Source organism: Coregonus lavaretus (genome assembly GCF_964263955.1).
Source record: "Coregonus lavaretus genome assembly, chromosome: 3".
In the NCBI taxonomy this organism is placed as follows: domain Eukaryota; kingdom Metazoa; phylum Chordata; class Actinopteri; order Salmoniformes; family Salmonidae; genus Coregonus; species Coregonus lavaretus.
This window is the reverse complement of record NC_139990.1, coordinates 16,242,455-16,260,279: the sequence shown is the minus strand read 5'-3', so window position 1 is coordinate 16,260,279 and position 17,825 is coordinate 16,242,455. Positions and strand designations below refer to the sequence as shown.

Here is a 17,825-nt window from a genome sequence, read left to right as displayed (position 1 = left end):
TTTATCACTAATAGGCCTAGGCCCAGTATTATTTCCTTTAATTCGAAGTCCTGCATTTGGTTATTTATTAAAATAAACTTGCATCATCATGTTCTTGTATGTGAACAATATGTTTATCATTTGTTCCGTCCCATAGCCTACAATAAGTGTAGATATTAATTGGCCTCTACAGTTCAGCGGAATAGGCTAAAACAATTATCAGCCAACTATGCACAACTTTGATCTCGACCTATAACCTTGGTTGTAAGAAACCACTTGCAGGGCCCGATGGGGTGAACATTAGGCGTTTGGAGAGCGAGAACAAATCACTGTGTACACCTTTTCCACTAACGGCTACGGTCAACACTACACAGACCGATCCTCCTGAGAACAGGACTCCTCTCTTTCAACCGGACACATAAAGGAACATTTCTTGAATCATCATTTTCTGTGAAATCTAAACAGTACTGAAATCATTTTTGCTTTTCCATTCTTATTTTTTGGGTGGTAAAGTCTGTCATCGTCCTGTTTTTCAGGATCGACCCCTTGGTGAGACAGACCAACCGACCAACTATAAACTGTCCACCTCGGCCTTTGTCGTGTAAGGATCAGTACACACCTTCCAGCCAATAAAACGCCGAGTAGGCGAAACAAAAGCGCGAGCAGTGCCCGCCTAGCGGAGCAGTAGTGATTGGAGAAGTTTTCAGCACCAAGGACCAGAGAACAACGACAGTCCCAGGCGCGCGCGACAGTACTAGAGCCATGGAGCCATCCACTGAACCGGCTGATTTCGAGCTGTACTCGGTGATTCCGCCTAATGTCACCTACCCGGACGACGAGATGGGGTTCGTGCCCAACGGGGGAAACTACACCCAGCAGTTCCCGTTTCAGAGCGCCTCCAATATTATAGTAGCCATCTCCATCACCGCGCTCTACTCCGTTATCTGCGTGGTGGGATTGCTCGGGAATATCCTTGTGATGTACGGGGTGGTGAGGTAAGGGCTTTCTACTGGAACCACCGGTGGAAAATTCTACTTAGCCTACTATCATTGGTGACAACTTACTTTTGAGATTGTATGCCTATTATTTTCTGTAAGAAAGCTTGTGAATGCATATCAACAAAAAAGTTTGAGGCTATAAAGGAATTGTGTATTTCGTATGGAAATTCAGTTTTTTATAGCACAATATTTCATGTGCGCCTCTCAATGTTAACTAAGCATACCGTTGATTTGCCAAATGCAGTATGAAAATGTATGCACTCACTAACTGTAAGTCGCTCTGGATAAGAGCGTCTGCTAAATGACTTACATGTAAAATGTACTCGCGCTAGAGCACCAGAGGAAAGAGAGAGTCTGGTGGAGTGTGTGTGCGTGCTTCGGACTCGCTTTCATATTTCACATGCAGTCGTCCTCAGTTCAGCCCGATTCCACAGTGCACGCGCGCGAACACACACACACACAGCATATGGCTAGAGAGCTGGGCCAGGTCAAGCAGGGAGTCTCTTTTACCGCCATCTCTAACTGGTAAATATGACGCTTTCTTTCGTTTGATTTGGTTTGAAGTGAAAGGATTATACTGAAAATACTCCTCAAATTGGGCTAGCTTTCAGACATTAATTAAGAACAACAGGATTGAAATTCCAATTACTGCCATTATTATTGGCTATTCCCAATCTGCACCCTCCCTTAATTTAAATAGTATTGATGTCAGTGATGGGGTTATTGTTAAAGTTGACATTACCATGCTGAGTGTATCTTTAAGGAAAATAATTATGCCCACATCACTCAAATTGAACCCCCCCCCACCCACCCACCCTCATGACCAAACTTGGAGGACTGAACCCTCGCAGTGTGTACTAAACTGAACCCTAGCAGTGTGTACTAAACTGAACCTTAGCAGTGTACTAAACTGAACCCTAGCAGTGTACTAAACTGTCTGGCATTATAAGACAGTGAGTGTCTAGTCTAGTAAACTGGATGTCCAGTCTAATGCACTTACTTCCTCTGATGTCCACTAATAGCTTTATTGCCCACTGCAGTCAGACATTATAAAACAGTGTCCAGTCTAGTAGCTCTGAATCCACTAATAGCTTTAGGGTTGTGGTCAATTCTGAATTTTTGAATTTAATTAAATTCAAACAATGAATTTGAATTAAGTTTGAATTGACCACACCCCACAGGAAGCAGAATTTGAATTGAAGGAAGTAGAATTGGATTAAAACAAATTAAAACCAATTCAACTGAGATGTGAAACATGAAAGTCTCATTCATTTGAAAAATATTTTATCAAAAGGTTATGCCACTTATTAATGCAAAGAATAGACATAGCATTTCAAATATTACTTTGATTATAACTCAAAGATGTCAAACAGTATTTTTCTTTGCCATGAGATTTTAGATTGTTCCCTTCCATACTTCAGTGTTTGATCTAATGCATTCTGGGATTTTTTATTTCTTTCTGATATTTAGAACATTAAGGGAATTATGGATAATTATAGACAACCCACAACACGATCGTAGAATATTTCCAGACCACTATAATTATTTACAATTATTTTATGAGAATGAGTTTTGAAAATGAAATGTTTCAACCTTATGCTATATGGTATTGTAATCATACATGATTTTACATTTACATTTCAGTCCAGAGCGACTTACAGGAGCAATTAGGGTTAAGTGCCTTGCTCAAGGGCACACCGACCTTTCGGTTACTGGCCCAACGCTCTTAACCGCTAGGCTACCTGGCGTCCCTATTTAGCCTCAACTTCGCAATAAAACACACAGGGTTGACATACTCATCTAGATTAAATTAAGATAAAAATCTAATTTGTACTCTTGTTGTTTACAAAATGTATCTTTCAAATTCCTACATCACCCTATGACTTCTCCCTATCACTATATTACAGAATTGGGGTCAATTCTGAATTAAAATGCTGATTGCTCTTTATTTCCAATTCAATTCATGAAATTGAATTGAATTTGAATTGGACACACACAACAGGAAGCAGAATTTGAATAGAATTTGAATGAAATTAAGTGGAATTGAATTCAAAGAAATTCATAGAAATTCAAATGGCTTATTTATTCTACTCATCACCATAAAAAACAATATTTTCACATCATGAAGAGTTGGTTCACCGTTTACAGTTTACGCCCTGGCTCTCCCGGCATTATTATCATCAATTGAACATTGAAAATCATAGCAGGACCAGGATCAATGGCCTTCCGGAAGGCCTTGAAAAGGACAGCAATCATCAGAACCAGGGCGGCCGCTGCTGTTCTGGACCAATCACAACTGTCAGAATACAGAAAGACAGAATAAATGGGCATGGGCTGGCGTATGTAGCAGCCGAGGGGGAGTTACAGCTCTCCACCCTGCAAGACACTGAGGAGTTTGACGTCCTTGTCGTAAGGGGACTGTCCACGGGCTCCGGTTGTGCCTTAGACGCTGTCACATTTCAACCACTCCACAAACTATAGTTTTGGCAAGTCGGTTAGGACATCTACTTTGTGATTACAGACAGATTATTTCACTTATAATTCACTGTATCACAATTCCAGTGGGTCTAACTGTAAGTCGCTCTGGATAAGAGCGTCTGCTAAATGACTAAAAATGTAAATGTAAATGTCAGAAGTTTACATACACAAGTTGACTGTGCCTTTAAACAGCTTGGAAAATTCCAGAAAATGATGTCATGGCTTTAGAAGCTTCTGATAGGCTAATCGACATCATTTGAGTCAATTGGAGGTGTACCTGTGGATGTATTTCAAGGCTCTTTGCTTGCCAGGCTTGTCGCCTGAAGGTACCACGTTCATCTGTACAAACAATAGTACGCAAGTATAAACACCATGGGACCACACAGCCGTCATACCGCTCAGGAAGGAGACGTGTTCTGTCTCCTAGAGATGAACGTACTTTGGTGCGAAAAGTGCAAATCAATCCCAGAACAACAGCAAAGGACCTTGTGAAGATGCTGGAGGAAACAGGTACAAAAGTATCTATATCTACAGTAAAAGGAGTCCTATATCGACATAACCTGAAAGGCCGCTCAGCAAGGAAGAAGCCACTGCTCCAAAACCGCCATAGAACAGCCAGACTACGGTTTGCAACTGCACATGGGGACAAAGATCGTACTTTTTGGCAAAATGTCCTCTGGTCTGATGAAACAAAAATAGAACTGTTTGGCCGTAATGACCATTGTTGTGTTTGGAGGAAAAAGGGGACAGCTTGCAAGCCGAAGAACACCATCCCAACCGTGAAGCACGGGGGTGGCAGCATCATGCTGTGGGGGTGCTTTGCTGCAGGAGGTACTGGTGCACTTCACAAAATAGATGGCATCATGAGGAAGGTAAATTATGTGGATATATTGAAGCAACATCTCAAGACATCAGTCAGGAAGTTAAAGCTTGGTCGCAAATGGGTCTTCCAAATGGACAATGACCTCAAGAATACTTCCAAAGTTGTGGCAAAATGGCTTAAGGACAACAAAGTCAAGGTATTGGAGTGGCCATCACAAAGCCCTGACCTCAAACCTATAGAAAATGTGTGGGCAGAACTGAAAATGCGTGTGCGAGCAAGGAGGCCTACAAACCTGACTCAGTTACACCAGCTCTGTCAGGAGGAATGGGCCAAAATTCACTCAACTTATTGTGGGAAGCTTGTGGAAGGCTACCCGAACCATTTGACCCAAGTTAAACAATTTAAAGGAAATGCTACCAAATACTAATTGAGTGTATGTAAACTTCTGACCCACTGGGAATGTGCTGAAATAAATAAAAGCTGAAATAAATCATTCTCTCTACTATTATTCTGACATTTCACATTCTTAAAATTAAGTGGTGATCCTAACTGACCTAAGACAGGGAATTTTTACTAGGATTAAATGTCATGAATTGTGAAAAACTGAGTTTAAATGTATTTGGCTAAGGTGTATGTAATCTTCCGACTTCAACTGTATGTATAGTTGTTCAGTGGAGCTTGACGGTAAGAGCCAGTAGGCTACCATCAGTACGAACCCTCCTCTCTGGTTGTCAGGAAAAATATACATCTAATGGCCTCTTCTGATGTCTTCTGTCAGATCATGAAAGGGGTTTTCATGACAATGGACATTAGTTGGTTTCTCCCAAAGCCATATATTAAGAGAACGGACACCATGTTTATAATGCATGCCCAATACATTGCGCCTTTATTCGCAACAACCACTTTAATGCCTTCTGCATTCTGCATTCTTCTTCTTCTTCTAAAGTGTTTGTTTGCACATTACCTGCCATTACCATTACAACTACCCCAAAATGTAAGGAGAGAGAGAAAAAAAAGAGAGAGAGAGAGGCAGTGGCAGAAACAGAGAGAAGGGAGAGAGAGAATGAGGAAGAGAGAAAAAAACAGAGAGACAGACAGAGATACAGACAGAAATACAGACAGACAGACAGACAGACAGACAGACAGACAGACAGACAGACAGACAGACAGACAGACAGACAGACAGACAGACAGACAGACAGAGAGAGAGACAGACAGACAAAGAGAGAGAGAGTGGGTGTGCGAGAGAGAGAGAAACGGAGAGAGTCAGAGATAGAGAGAAAGCAGTAGAGAGAGAGAGAGAAACAAGAGAGACAAGGCAAGAAGGGCCTTCTATGCCATCAAAAGGAACATATAATTTGACATACCAATTAGGATCTGGCTAAAAATACTTGAATCAGTTATAGAACCCATTGCCCTTTATGGTTCTGAGGTCTGGGGTCCGCTCACCAACCAAGAATTCACAAAATGGGACAAACACCAAATTGAGACTCTGCATGCAGAATTCTGCAAAAACATCCTCCGTGTACAACGTAAAACACCAAATAATGCATGCAGAGCAGAATTAGGTCAATACCCGCTAATTATCAAAATCCAGAAAAGAGACGTTAAATTCTATAACCACTTAAAAGGAAGCGATTCCCAAACCTTCCATAACAAAGCCATCACCTACAGAGAGATGAACTTGGAGAAGAGTCCCCTAAGTAAGCTTGTCCTGGGCCTCTGTTCACAAACACAAACAGACCCCACACAGCCCCAGGACAACAACAACAACAACAACAACAACAACAACACAATTAGACCCAACCAAATCATGAGAAAACAAAAAGAGAATTACTTGACACATTGGAAAGAACAAACAAAAAAACTGAGCAAACTAGAATGCTATTTGGCCCTAAACAGAGAGTACACAGTGGCAGAATACCTGACCACTGTGACTGACCCAAACTTAAGGAAAGCTTTGACTATGTACAGACTCAGTGACCATAGCCTTGCTATTGAGAAAGGCCGCCGTAGGCAGACCAAGAGAAGACAGGCTATGTGCACACTGCCCACGAAATGAGGTGGAAACTGAGCTGCACTTCCTAACCTCCTGCCAAATGTATGACCATATTAGAGACACATATTTCCCTCAGATTACAGCGATCCACAAAGAATTCGAAAACAAACCCAATTTTGATAAACTCCCTTATCTACTGGGTGAAAAACCACAGTGTGCCATCACAGCTGCAAGATTTGTGACCTGTTGCCACAAGATAAGGGCAACCAGTGAAGAACAAACACCATTGTAAATACAACCCATATTTATGTTTATTTATTTTCCCATTTGTACTTGAACTATTTGCACATTGTTACAACACTGTATATATACATAATATGACATTTGAAATGTCTTTATTCTTTTGAAACTTCTGAGTGTAATGTTTACTGTTAATATTTATTGTTTATTTCACTTTTGTTTACTATCTACTTCCCTTGCTTTGGCAATGTTAACACACGTTTCCCATGCCAATAAAGCCCTTAAATTGAAATTGAAATTGAATTGAAACAGAGAGAGAGAGAGAGAGAGAGAGAGAGAAAGCGGTAGAGAGAGAGAGAAACAGACAGATTTAGTATTTTAGTAGTTTATTAGGATCCCCATTAGCTGTTACTGAATTAGCAGCTACCCTTCCTGGGGTCCACACACAACATAAAGCAGGACATAATACAGGTCCTCTGTAGCTCAGCTGGTAGAGCACGGCGCTTGTAACGCCAAGGTAGTGGGTTCGATCCCCGGGACCACCCATACACAAAAATGTATGCACGCACGACTGTAAGTCGCTTTGGATAAAAGCGTCTGCTAAATGGCATATTATTAATAGACAAGAATAGCTCAAGGACTGAACAACACACATTTAGGCCTCCTTTAGCTCAGTTGGTAGAGCATGGCACTTGCAACGCCAGGATTGTGGGTTCGATTCCCACAGGGGGCCAGTATGAAAAATGTATGCACTCACTAAACTGTAAGTCGCTCTGGATAAGAGCGTCTGCTAAATGACTAAAATTTTAAAACATTTAAATAGATATTGAGAGATGGAGTGTGGAGAAAGCGGTGGCGTTGTTGGGTTCTATGTGTTCTAATTCTCTGGAACACAGGAAATAAAACATTACTAGTGGAGTAAAATGAATGTGTTAGCCACCACAGTCAGTTGCTATTGTTCATTCACTGTGAATCATGATTTGCATTGGATATCCGTTTTGAAAACACAGTACAGTGTGTAATTAAGCTATTTACGAGCCATCTACAGTATATCCCCTCCCTCCATTCTAGAGAGCTGTTGACTGTATCCAATTTGGCTTTCCAGGCAGGCTAAATCACACACTCAATGTATTTGAAAGAAAACTAATACTATTTGAACCCAGGTATAGCCTGCTCCAGAGTGAGAGCTGCCTGGTGTAGATATGAAGGTTATGTTCTAGTATCCATACTAGCATCACTTATAATGCATGCCCAATACATTGCTTCATTCTGAGTGGTATGCTAGAGTGGATATAGGAACAGAGCCGAAGAAGAGTCCTCTGTGATTACTGACTAAGGGGACTGAGGGGAGAGCTGAGAGCTGGAGCTGACACCACCACTGCTGTGGATCATCCCTCTGTAACACAGCCCAGGTCAGCAGCACTCCTCTCTGCTTGACAGCCAGCCATCCAAGTCACACACACACACAGACACACACAGACACACACACACACACAGAAGCAGTATGAGTGTAGAGATGATTGTACCCAATGTACTATGCTATGACCTACATCTAAATGTTATGAATGTGTGGGTGTGCAGTTGATAAAATTGCTTCTTTGAGTCGTGTAGCTGGTGTACTAGGTGGTGTGCTTGGTTTAACCATACATAGAGCTGTCTCAGGGGGAAAGCGCTCTCCAAAACTGGGGAGAATCATCCCATAAGCTTTAGTAAGATTACTTTCAAACTCCGGTATATACCGTAAATTGACATTAACTCTGATTAGGTTGAAATCCTTTTCTTTGGATACATACAGCAGGGTTTACTCAAACACACAAAGAGCATCAATTCCAGCCTGAAATATTGTACACAGTGGAGTGGAAGCTTTAGTAGGGTGTTTTTTAGGATGGGTGTGAGTCAACACCAGCTACCGTGTCTCGCTGCATGTCTCCTCTCTTACTCGGCAGTGTGTGTGTGTGTGTGTGTGTTCTACTTCTGGCCCGACAGCTTGAAGAACACAGCGAGAGCTCTGGGATGAGTAGTGTGTGTTTGGTCAGGAAAGCGGTGGGAAGCGATGAGGGGTAGAGGGCACTGCCGCAGAGTACAGAGAAAACAGTGGGGGAGAAATGAAGACAGATCAGACTTCCTGCTGCAAATACAAATTGTTACACCTTTCCCATATTCAAGTCATTTGAAACATATTCAAGTTATTAGCCTTATGAACATAGAAACTTGGTTGCAGTTTCTGTGCCACAACTGTTCAATTGTTTAAATACATCTTTACTGGTAATCAGAATGTGTTGTTAGGTGTGAAGTTATATGGCTACAATTTGATTAATGTTTGAAGTGTGATTTTTATGCTTGCTTACATAATGTCTATTTGTTTGGCCACCACTCAGATTGTATTTTGGCCCACCAAGCCCCTGGTCTAAATGCTAATGTCTCCAATTCATAGTAAACTGGCTGAATGAAACACCCTCACAACAGAGTGAGTACTCACAGAGGCTGTCTACAAGCAGTGTGACTAACTGGGGTTCCAGTCTGCGTCTCCCATGCGCCACACAACTCTGTTAGCCCTCTGAGCTAAAGCCTAGGTAATAAGTCATAAAGCAAACACAACTCTTCATGTCTGAGGCAAGGTTAGCTATCAAGCAAGCATGGTTCACTAAACCACTTCCGTTACAGCAGCAAGATATATTTTCATGTTGTTCTGCCTTTTAAACTAGCTGAAAGATATACACTGTGGACTGGAGCCCAGCGAACATGGTCAATATTGGACTGAGTAATTAGCTTGTGGTGACAGACTATGATCAATGGCTCTGGGTGTATGTGCCCAACTTACAAATTATGCCTGTGGTCCGATGAAGCTGTGATCAATAAGACAATAATCAATATTCACAAGTGTCTGGAGAAGGAAGCATTCCATCTCCATCCTGTTTGTCCTGGAACCAAGGCCACTGACTGACATTTTTTAAATGACCCTCTGTTCCCTGCAGCAGTGAATCGAACAAACACAAAGCACACATGCACACACACACACACGCACACACATACACACACACACACACACACACACACACACACACACAACCTTATGTAGCCTGCAGCAGTGATTCTAACAAGGATCTGCCTCCTCCATATGTTGGTTACCCTCTATTTATTGTATATTTTAATTTTTGATTTTTCTTCCAAAAATAATAAATTGGGTATTATAAGAAATGTTATATTACTTTTCACAATGCAAATTGTTTATAATAATAATAATAATAATAATAATAATAATAGCCCTTTCATCTGTTACATTCACTGATAAAATGTACTCAAAATTTGTCAGCCAAGATATTTCATGTTGAAAATGTCATGACTCTGCGAATGGTGGTCCTCAAGAGGTTTTGATGGTGATTTGGAGGTTGTGAACCGCTGCTCTAGGGACACAGCAATGACAGCTACACAGCTACAATCCCCAATTAGACAGGGGTCTATGATGCTATCACAGTTCATGTTTCTCGTTTTGAACAGCATGATTAAACATGACGTTGGAACAAATATCCCACTGTTTTTTTTTCAAGCTTCCAACAAGGAGGATGGACATACAAAACCACCCCTATGAACTTGTGGCATTAGCTAACTACTACAGGTCCAGAACCAGTTAAACGGATGGCATGAACAGAGTGGGCAACGTGGGCAAATATCAAAGCTCATCTTCTCCCCCCTCTTCTATGACTAATGAATGCACAGCTGTCATCCTCAGTGGGAAATGGAACATAGCATGTTGTGGTGAAACCTGCCTTGATGCTGTCACCTGCTGAGAAGATCCTTCAGGTTGGCAGCTGCACCCCCGAAAAAATAGCAGGGAGGGACAGCCTATCCTAGCAAGTTCCCTGAACCGACTGTACCGTACAGTGCTGTACAGAACACTGTATCCTGCCAGTATGTGTCTGGTCACTGGTGTGTTCTCAGCTCCTGTGTGTGTGACACCGTGCATATGACATCATCTTCCCCCACCACCCACCCGCCTCTTCTCCCTTTCTCTAGCCACTTCATCAACATCCACCCACACCAACAGAGCCCAGAGGCCACCCACTCCATGCGTCTCTCGTCGCATCTCTGTCTCTCTGTGTGTGTGTGTGTGTGTGTGTGTGTGTGTGTGTGTGTGTGTGTGTGTGTAAGAGTGTGTGTCTATGTGTGTGTGTGCATCATGTGTAAGCCCTGGCTCCTGTAACATTGGCTCAAGGCAGATGGGAGTGGGCCATGGTTTGAACAGGAAAGACAAGAAGGGACTTGGACCCAGCTTGGGTCTTGGTTGTGGAGGAGAGGTGTGTGTGCATGTGCATGTGTGTGTGGAGGGTGTAGAGAAGGAGTGTAGTCCCGACTACGTCAGCTCAGATCAGGGCTGGCGATGATGATTCTACATATGCAGAGAGCAAATCCATCCAAGGGGTATAACAACTGCCTCTGATTCACTGTTGTTTTATGAATACGAAAAATATGAGAATGAATATGTAATGTCTAATTCTCTCCTGCTGACAGTGGAGCTAGGAGGCACAGACGGCTTCATAGATGAAGTTATGCTGAATCAAAGGGTTCTAACAGACGGATTCATAGATGAAGTTATGCTGAATCAAAGGGTTCTAACAGACGGATTCATAGATGAAGTTATGCTGAATCAAAGGGTTCTAACAGACGGATTCATAGATGAAGTTATGCTGAATCAAAGGGTTCTAACAGACGGATTAATAGATGAAGTTATGCTGAATCAAAGGGTTCTAACAGACGGATTCATAGATGAAGTTATGCTGAATCAAAGGGTTCTAACAGACGGATTCATAGATGAAGTTATGCTGAATCAAAGGGTTCTAACAGATGGATTCATAGATGAAGTTATGCTGAATCAAAGGGTTCTAACAGACGGATTCATAGATGAAGTTATGCTGAATCAAAGGGTTCTAACAGACGGATTCATAGATGGAGTTATGCTGAATCAAAGGGTTCTAACAGACGGATTCATAGATGGAGTTATGCTGAATCAAAGGGTTCTAACAGACGGATTCATAGATGGAGTTATGCTGAATCAAAGGGTTCTAACAGACAAGAACAATAAAACTGTCTGTATCCTGTTATATTCTGCCTCAGAATACATCTGAGCACCGGAAACTCCAGGCAATAGTTTTACTCTGGCTCTGGCTCCCCAATACGTGTGACTAGGGCTGTTACGGTGACCGTATTACCGCCACACCGGCAGTCATGAGTCATGACCGCAGTCAAAATGACCGTTTTGTCATTGTAACTAGCCTTTTCCAAGCTCTGATGCTGCTGATGGCCATTAGTAGCCTACCAAACATGCTAACTTGACTTAATGAGAATCCATGAGCTCATGTTGCGCAACATTTCTATAGGCTATGCAATTGCGTGAGAAAACAGAGTTTTGATGGCCTCTATTAAAAGAAGGCGGATCCCATCACCTTTCTATAGGCTAGGCCTACTATATTTATTTCTCAACTTTCCTAATATTAAGCACATTGCTTCGCTTTACAACAGGAGAATAGCATACTGGCATGAAAATGAACCACGGGAAAAGCGTCCTCCATTCTCTATTTAAGTGCATAGATGACATGTATTTCTTTCCCCTGCCCCTGTTTTGAGACAGGTGATAATGGTCCATTCTAAATCAAAACTAATTTCACACATATATTATTTAGTATAAAGACAAGATTATATTAACAATAGTCTGATGGGTGACAATATTAGCCTTTCACTTGTGAATGATGCCCAGCGTGTGCAGTAAGGCAAGAAACAGCTCAAGCCTTTTTTTTTTCTCGACTTTTTCAAATAATAGTCACACACCTCATGTAGCCTCTCCCATAGGCCTATATGTTGATAAGGTTTGTATCACAACTAAAGTGGCCAAATAACTTCTTAAAATGAAGCACATTCATCCGCTTTACAACCTAACTGGAGGCGCGTGAGTTTCAAGTTTCGGGAAGATCATTTTCACCATATAAATGCACCTTTATAATAATGGATTACATGCATAATCACATTTACGTTCACTTTTGAGAATGGTGTTTTGCCGTAAATGCATTTTGGAACATTCACGCTTATAGCCTACTTCCGTGTGCATATTGCTGCGCTTATAATGTGAAGAAATAGCCTAATAGTTCTGATCTGTTGCATCAGCCTCATTGCTTTTAAAAGGTTTTTTGATGCGAGTGGTTGTATTAATTTGGGATCTATCGCATCCCACAACTGTCCCAGAGTATGTATGGAATATTTATTTCTCGCACAGAAGGACAAGTTGACCAATAGAATAGGTAAACTTTTGTACTATAGGGGATAGTAGATTGACATAGGCTAGTGCATTTGCTGTTTGTTAGGCCTACTCATCTTGTTGGCTGACGAAAAGTAAATGTGGACAGTTCTTCTAACATCTTCAATATGCGCCTCGGAATTTGATAAGAAGGACACGCGCAGTTGCGTCCCCGATGTGTCTGTCTTCACTTGTAGCCTACTTCGGAGCTGAGATACCTGTGAGAAGGACCCGATCACGTGACGGGCATTGGCTAATAAGAATTGAGATATCTGAGAGAGCCATGAGAGTGAGAGGTGCTTTGGAGCACTGCGATTGGCAGCCGGGAGAAGGGAATTCTAAATATTATTCAGCCCAAGGGCACAACGTCCACTTTGGCCGCAAAAGGCATGGATTGTTTTAGGGGGCATTACGGCCACACAAGGGGAATGCCGCCGGGAAATTTGAGGCCTGGTGAGAATATTATCAAGTGCTTGTCAAATTGTGAATGAGAGACTGATGAAGTGTGTGCAGCCAGTGCAAGAAACAAAGCAGAGCTCATGCCTTTCATGCAACTTTTTTCAAATCGTCATTGGAGTCGTATCATGCAGCCTTAGAATGTATAAAAAATCTAAACATATAGCTTAATCACAACTAAAGTTGCATAAATAACTCTAAATTAAGCATATAAGAGGACCTGTTATCTTTAACTCTGCATTGTTGGAAAAGGACCCGTAAATAAGCATTTCACTGTTAATCTACACCTGTTGTTTACGAAGCGTTTGTATTTGATTTTACACCCTAGGGAGGCGGGTCTCCCATGATTGGCAGGTCTTTCAGCCATCCATCATGCTTATACAACAGATTGTCCTCCACCTGATCAATAGAAATATGTTATTATGTCTCAGGGAACTGAGATGATATGTATGCAATAGGCCATTTTGATCGTCTCAGTTCATCACTCCCTGATATTAGGCAGAATAAGGACAGCGAGGAGACTTTTGTGTCCAAGAGGAGCACAACAAAATATAAATCCACCCCAGCTGAGAGCTCAGAGCTCTGTGTCTTACCATACTCAGTGGTGTAAACTACTTAAGTAAAAATACTTTGAAGTACTACTTAAGTAGTTTTTTGGGGTATCTGTACTTTACTTCACTATTTATATTTTTGACAACTTTTACTTTTACTTCACTACATTCCTAAAGAAAATAATGTACTTTTTACTCCATACATTTCCCCTGACACCCACAAGTACTCGTTATATTTTGAATGCTTAGCAGGACAGGAAAATTGTCCAATTCATGCATATACTTAAGTATATTTTTGCAATAAAATTGACTTTTGATACTTAAGTATATTTAAAACCAAATACTTTTAGAATTTTACTCAAGTAGTAGTTTACTGGGTGACTTTCACTTTTACTTTAGTAATTTTCTATTAAGAAATCTTTACTTTTACTCAAGGATGACTATTGAATACTTTTTCCACCACTGACCATACTACACCTTGATTAGTTCCCTAACTACAGAGAGAATCCATTACTGAAAGGAGGACATTTATCAAATTCCAACTCCAAAACCAATTGTGATTAATCGCAATCCTCCCCTGATCGAGATCGAGGTCTAGAGCCTCCAGTTGTCTGGTAATTAGATGTGTGTGTCTATGTGTGCATTTGCGTGCGTCTGTGTTTCTTGATGAGATGTATTTTGACCGAAATGAATAGCAGGTAAAGTGCAGAGTCAGTAGGGTTTAACACTCCTATTGGAGCCGTAGGAGCAGAAGAGAAATCACCAGCAGCTCTCAGCTGCAGGCACTCGACAGGCCTGCCCCCTCTCACCCCCAACCCACCATCAGTCTCATACGCAAATGGGATGCCTAAACATGGGATGGTCATCACAGTCCTGGCTGTAGGTCTCTTTGCTGACTTACATTATAGCCCCAGTCCCCAGAGTGATTTGTCTGTTAGTGTTTATGCAGTAGGAGCTGTAAGTGCAAAGACTACATGCTATCCTTAAGGAGGGAGAAACGGAGATGAAAATCAACAGGCTACAATTTATTTATTACTGGGTGACAGGGAACAGTGAGTTAGGTATGGAGCTTACAGTCACTGTCAATGACTGACCAACGCCCAGAGCTGATTTCCATTTTCCAGTAAATGTTGTTTACTTCATTCTGAGTGTTGTTTGTTTAGATTTTGTTGTCCTTTTGGCTTTTGAATATCAATAGCTTTTATGGTGAACACACACGTCTGGACCATTAACTAAATGGACTGTACAAAATCTGCACTTAATTTATCCACAGAGCTGTGCAACAGAGTGCAAAAATCTAATTGACAAGCACATTTAGGCACACCGATGTCAACACTAGTGTAGTCTGTACCTCTACAACCTTTTACATACAGACCAATGGGCTATGACTAACAGAATACTGTTTTGAAGAAGAAAAAGGTTAAGATAGAATATACAGCGCATTCGGAAAGTATTCAGACCCCTTGACTTTTTCCACATTTTGTTACGTTACAGCCTTATTCTAAAATTGATTAAGCTGTTTTTTTCCCCTCATCAATCTACACACAATACCCCATAACGACAAAGAAAAAACAGGTTTTTAGAATGTTTAACAAATGTATTAACAATAAAAAACGGAAATATTACATTTACATAAGTATTCAGACCCTTTACTCAGTACTTTGTTGAAGCACCTATGGCAGCAATTACAGCTTCAAGTCTTCTTGGGTATGACGCTGTATTTGGGGAGTTTCTCCCATTGTTCTCTGCAGAACCTCTCAAGTTCTGTCAGGTTGGATGTGGAGCATCGCTGCACAGCTATCTCTCCAGAGATGTTCGATCGGGTTCAAATTATGTGGAGCTACTTGTAGCTCTCTAATGCTTTAATCTTTAATCACTCATTCAGATAGAAATAGAATTGTTTCCAAAAATAATTAGCATAGCATGTTTTGCAGTTCCACGCATGTTCAACATACAGCAAGAGATCAATTATCTTTAATCATTTTCAAAGAAAACAACAGACGCTTTTATAGCAACACCTATTTAACTAATTTCTCTGCCTCTGTCCACAGATACACCAAGATGAAGACATCCACCAACATCTACATCTTTAACCTGGCTCTAGCGGATGCCCTAGCCACCAGCACACTCCCCTTCCAGAGCGCCAAGTACCTGATGGGGACCTGGGCGTTCGGAGAGGTCCTCTGTAAGGTGGTCATCGCCATCGACTACTATAACATGTTCACCAGCATCTTCACCCTGACCATGATGTCTGTGGACCGCTACATCGCTGTGTGCCACCCAGGTAAAAGGAGAGAAGCATTCCACATGGCACCCTATTCCCTTTATAGTGCACTACTTTTAACCAGAGCCTAGGGAAGCTCTGGTCAGAAGAAGTGCACTTTATAGGGAATAGGGTGCCATTTGGAATGCAGACTGATCAACTCCTATCCTCTCGCGTAAATAAATGAAAGGGTGCTTAGAGCCAATAATCGACCACATAAAAAATGAAAAAAGGCCAGCACTCTTAACTTAATTTTCTGTGTGTCACCCAGTGAGAGCCCTGGAGTTCAGGACGCCCGCCAAGGGTAAGATCATCAACGTTCTGATCTGGGTTCTGTCCTCTGCCATCGGAGTGCCCATCATGGTCATGGCGGTGACCAAAATGACAGACAGTGGTGAGACAGCAGCGTTAAACTAGCTAGCACGTTTTTTACACTTCTTTCAAAGGATTTCTTGTATAGCCTCACTCATATTGGAGTTTTCGTCATTTGAAACTCAACATGTTTTGGAATTCTTCAGTTGAATTTATGTTTTTTTTAATCCCATTAAATAAGGGGATAAGTACCTCTTCCTGCAAATTTACAGTATATTATATCTTTGGTCAAAATATCAATTATCTCTATAACATAAACCTCCTACAGTCTCCTCTCTAAATATGTTTGACTCCTTTCCTTCTCTCCTTCACCCCTCGCTCCGCCCCTTCACCCCTCGCTCCGCCCCTTCACCCCTTGCTCCGCCCCTTCACCCCTCTCCTCCTAGGTCAGACTATGTGCACGTTGAAGTTCCCCGACCCTGACTGGTACTGGGACACGGTCACTAAGATCTGCGTGTTCATCTTTGCCTTCGTCGTCCCTGTCACGGTCATCACCATCTGCTATGGTCTGATGATACTGCGTCTGCGCAGCGTCCGCCTGCTCTCAGGCTCTAAGGAGAAGGACCGCAACATGCGCCGCATCACCCGCATGGTCCTCGTGATTGTCGCGGCCTTCATCATCTGCTGGACGCCCATCCACATCTTCATCATCATCAAGACCCTGGTGGAGATCGACTCTAGGTAAGTATTTATGTTTTGTGTAGTTTTATTTTCTTGTTGATTTTACTGTGTGCTTTATTGCTTTTTTATTAATCTTGCTGATTTTATTAGGTCAAATTACTTCGAAAAAGGGCGTAAAATGAATTATACATAATTTATGATTATTTATTATTAACAGGAACCCCTACGTGAAAGCCAGCTGGCACCTCTGCATTGCGCTGGGCTACATGAACAGTAGTCTCAACCCCGTTCTCTACGCTTTCCTGGATGAGAACTTCAAGAGGTGCTTCCGGGACTTCTGCCTGCCCTGCCGGACCCGCATGGAACGCAACTCCCTCAACAGGGGTCGGAATGCCAACCGGGAACCCGTGTCCGTCTGCGCTCCGACTATAGCTGGGACGGAAAATAAGCCCGTATGACTAGGCATGGACCAGATCCCTTGTGGTTCTCGATCCAGGAGGGCCCAGCAAGACCTGCAGTCTGAGGTCACCCAGATCTCCACAACAGAGTTCTGACAGGACAAACAATTATTTAGTGAGACTCACACAGAGGTGTCAGTAAAGAGGGTTCCAACACACACCATTTTTTTTTTAGGACCACATCATTGACATTCCTACCAGTGAGATTTACGAACGTTCTTTATTGTTGCTCAGAAGGAGACAGATTCAATGTTTCATCATAAATCGTTTTCGATAAAACTCAAGGACACACATCTCCGTG

General features: G+C 41.9%; 1 protein-coding gene across 1 annotated transcript; it reads left to right on the top strand.

The window, feature by feature from the left end:
- Positions 1-741: 741 nt before the first annotated feature.
- LOC311111257 (delta-type opioid receptor-like) lies at positions 742-17,524 on the top strand (the record flags this gene model as incomplete). Its single annotated transcript, XM_084153971.1, has 5 exons — positions 742-974; positions 15,862-16,094; positions 16,345-16,467; positions 16,832-17,126; positions 17,284-17,524. The coding sequence occupies 5 exons, from the start codon at positions 742-744 to the stop codon at positions 17,522-17,524; spliced, it is 1,125 nt and encodes a 374-aa protein (XP_084010097.1).
- Positions 17,525-17,825: the final 301 nt, after the last annotated feature.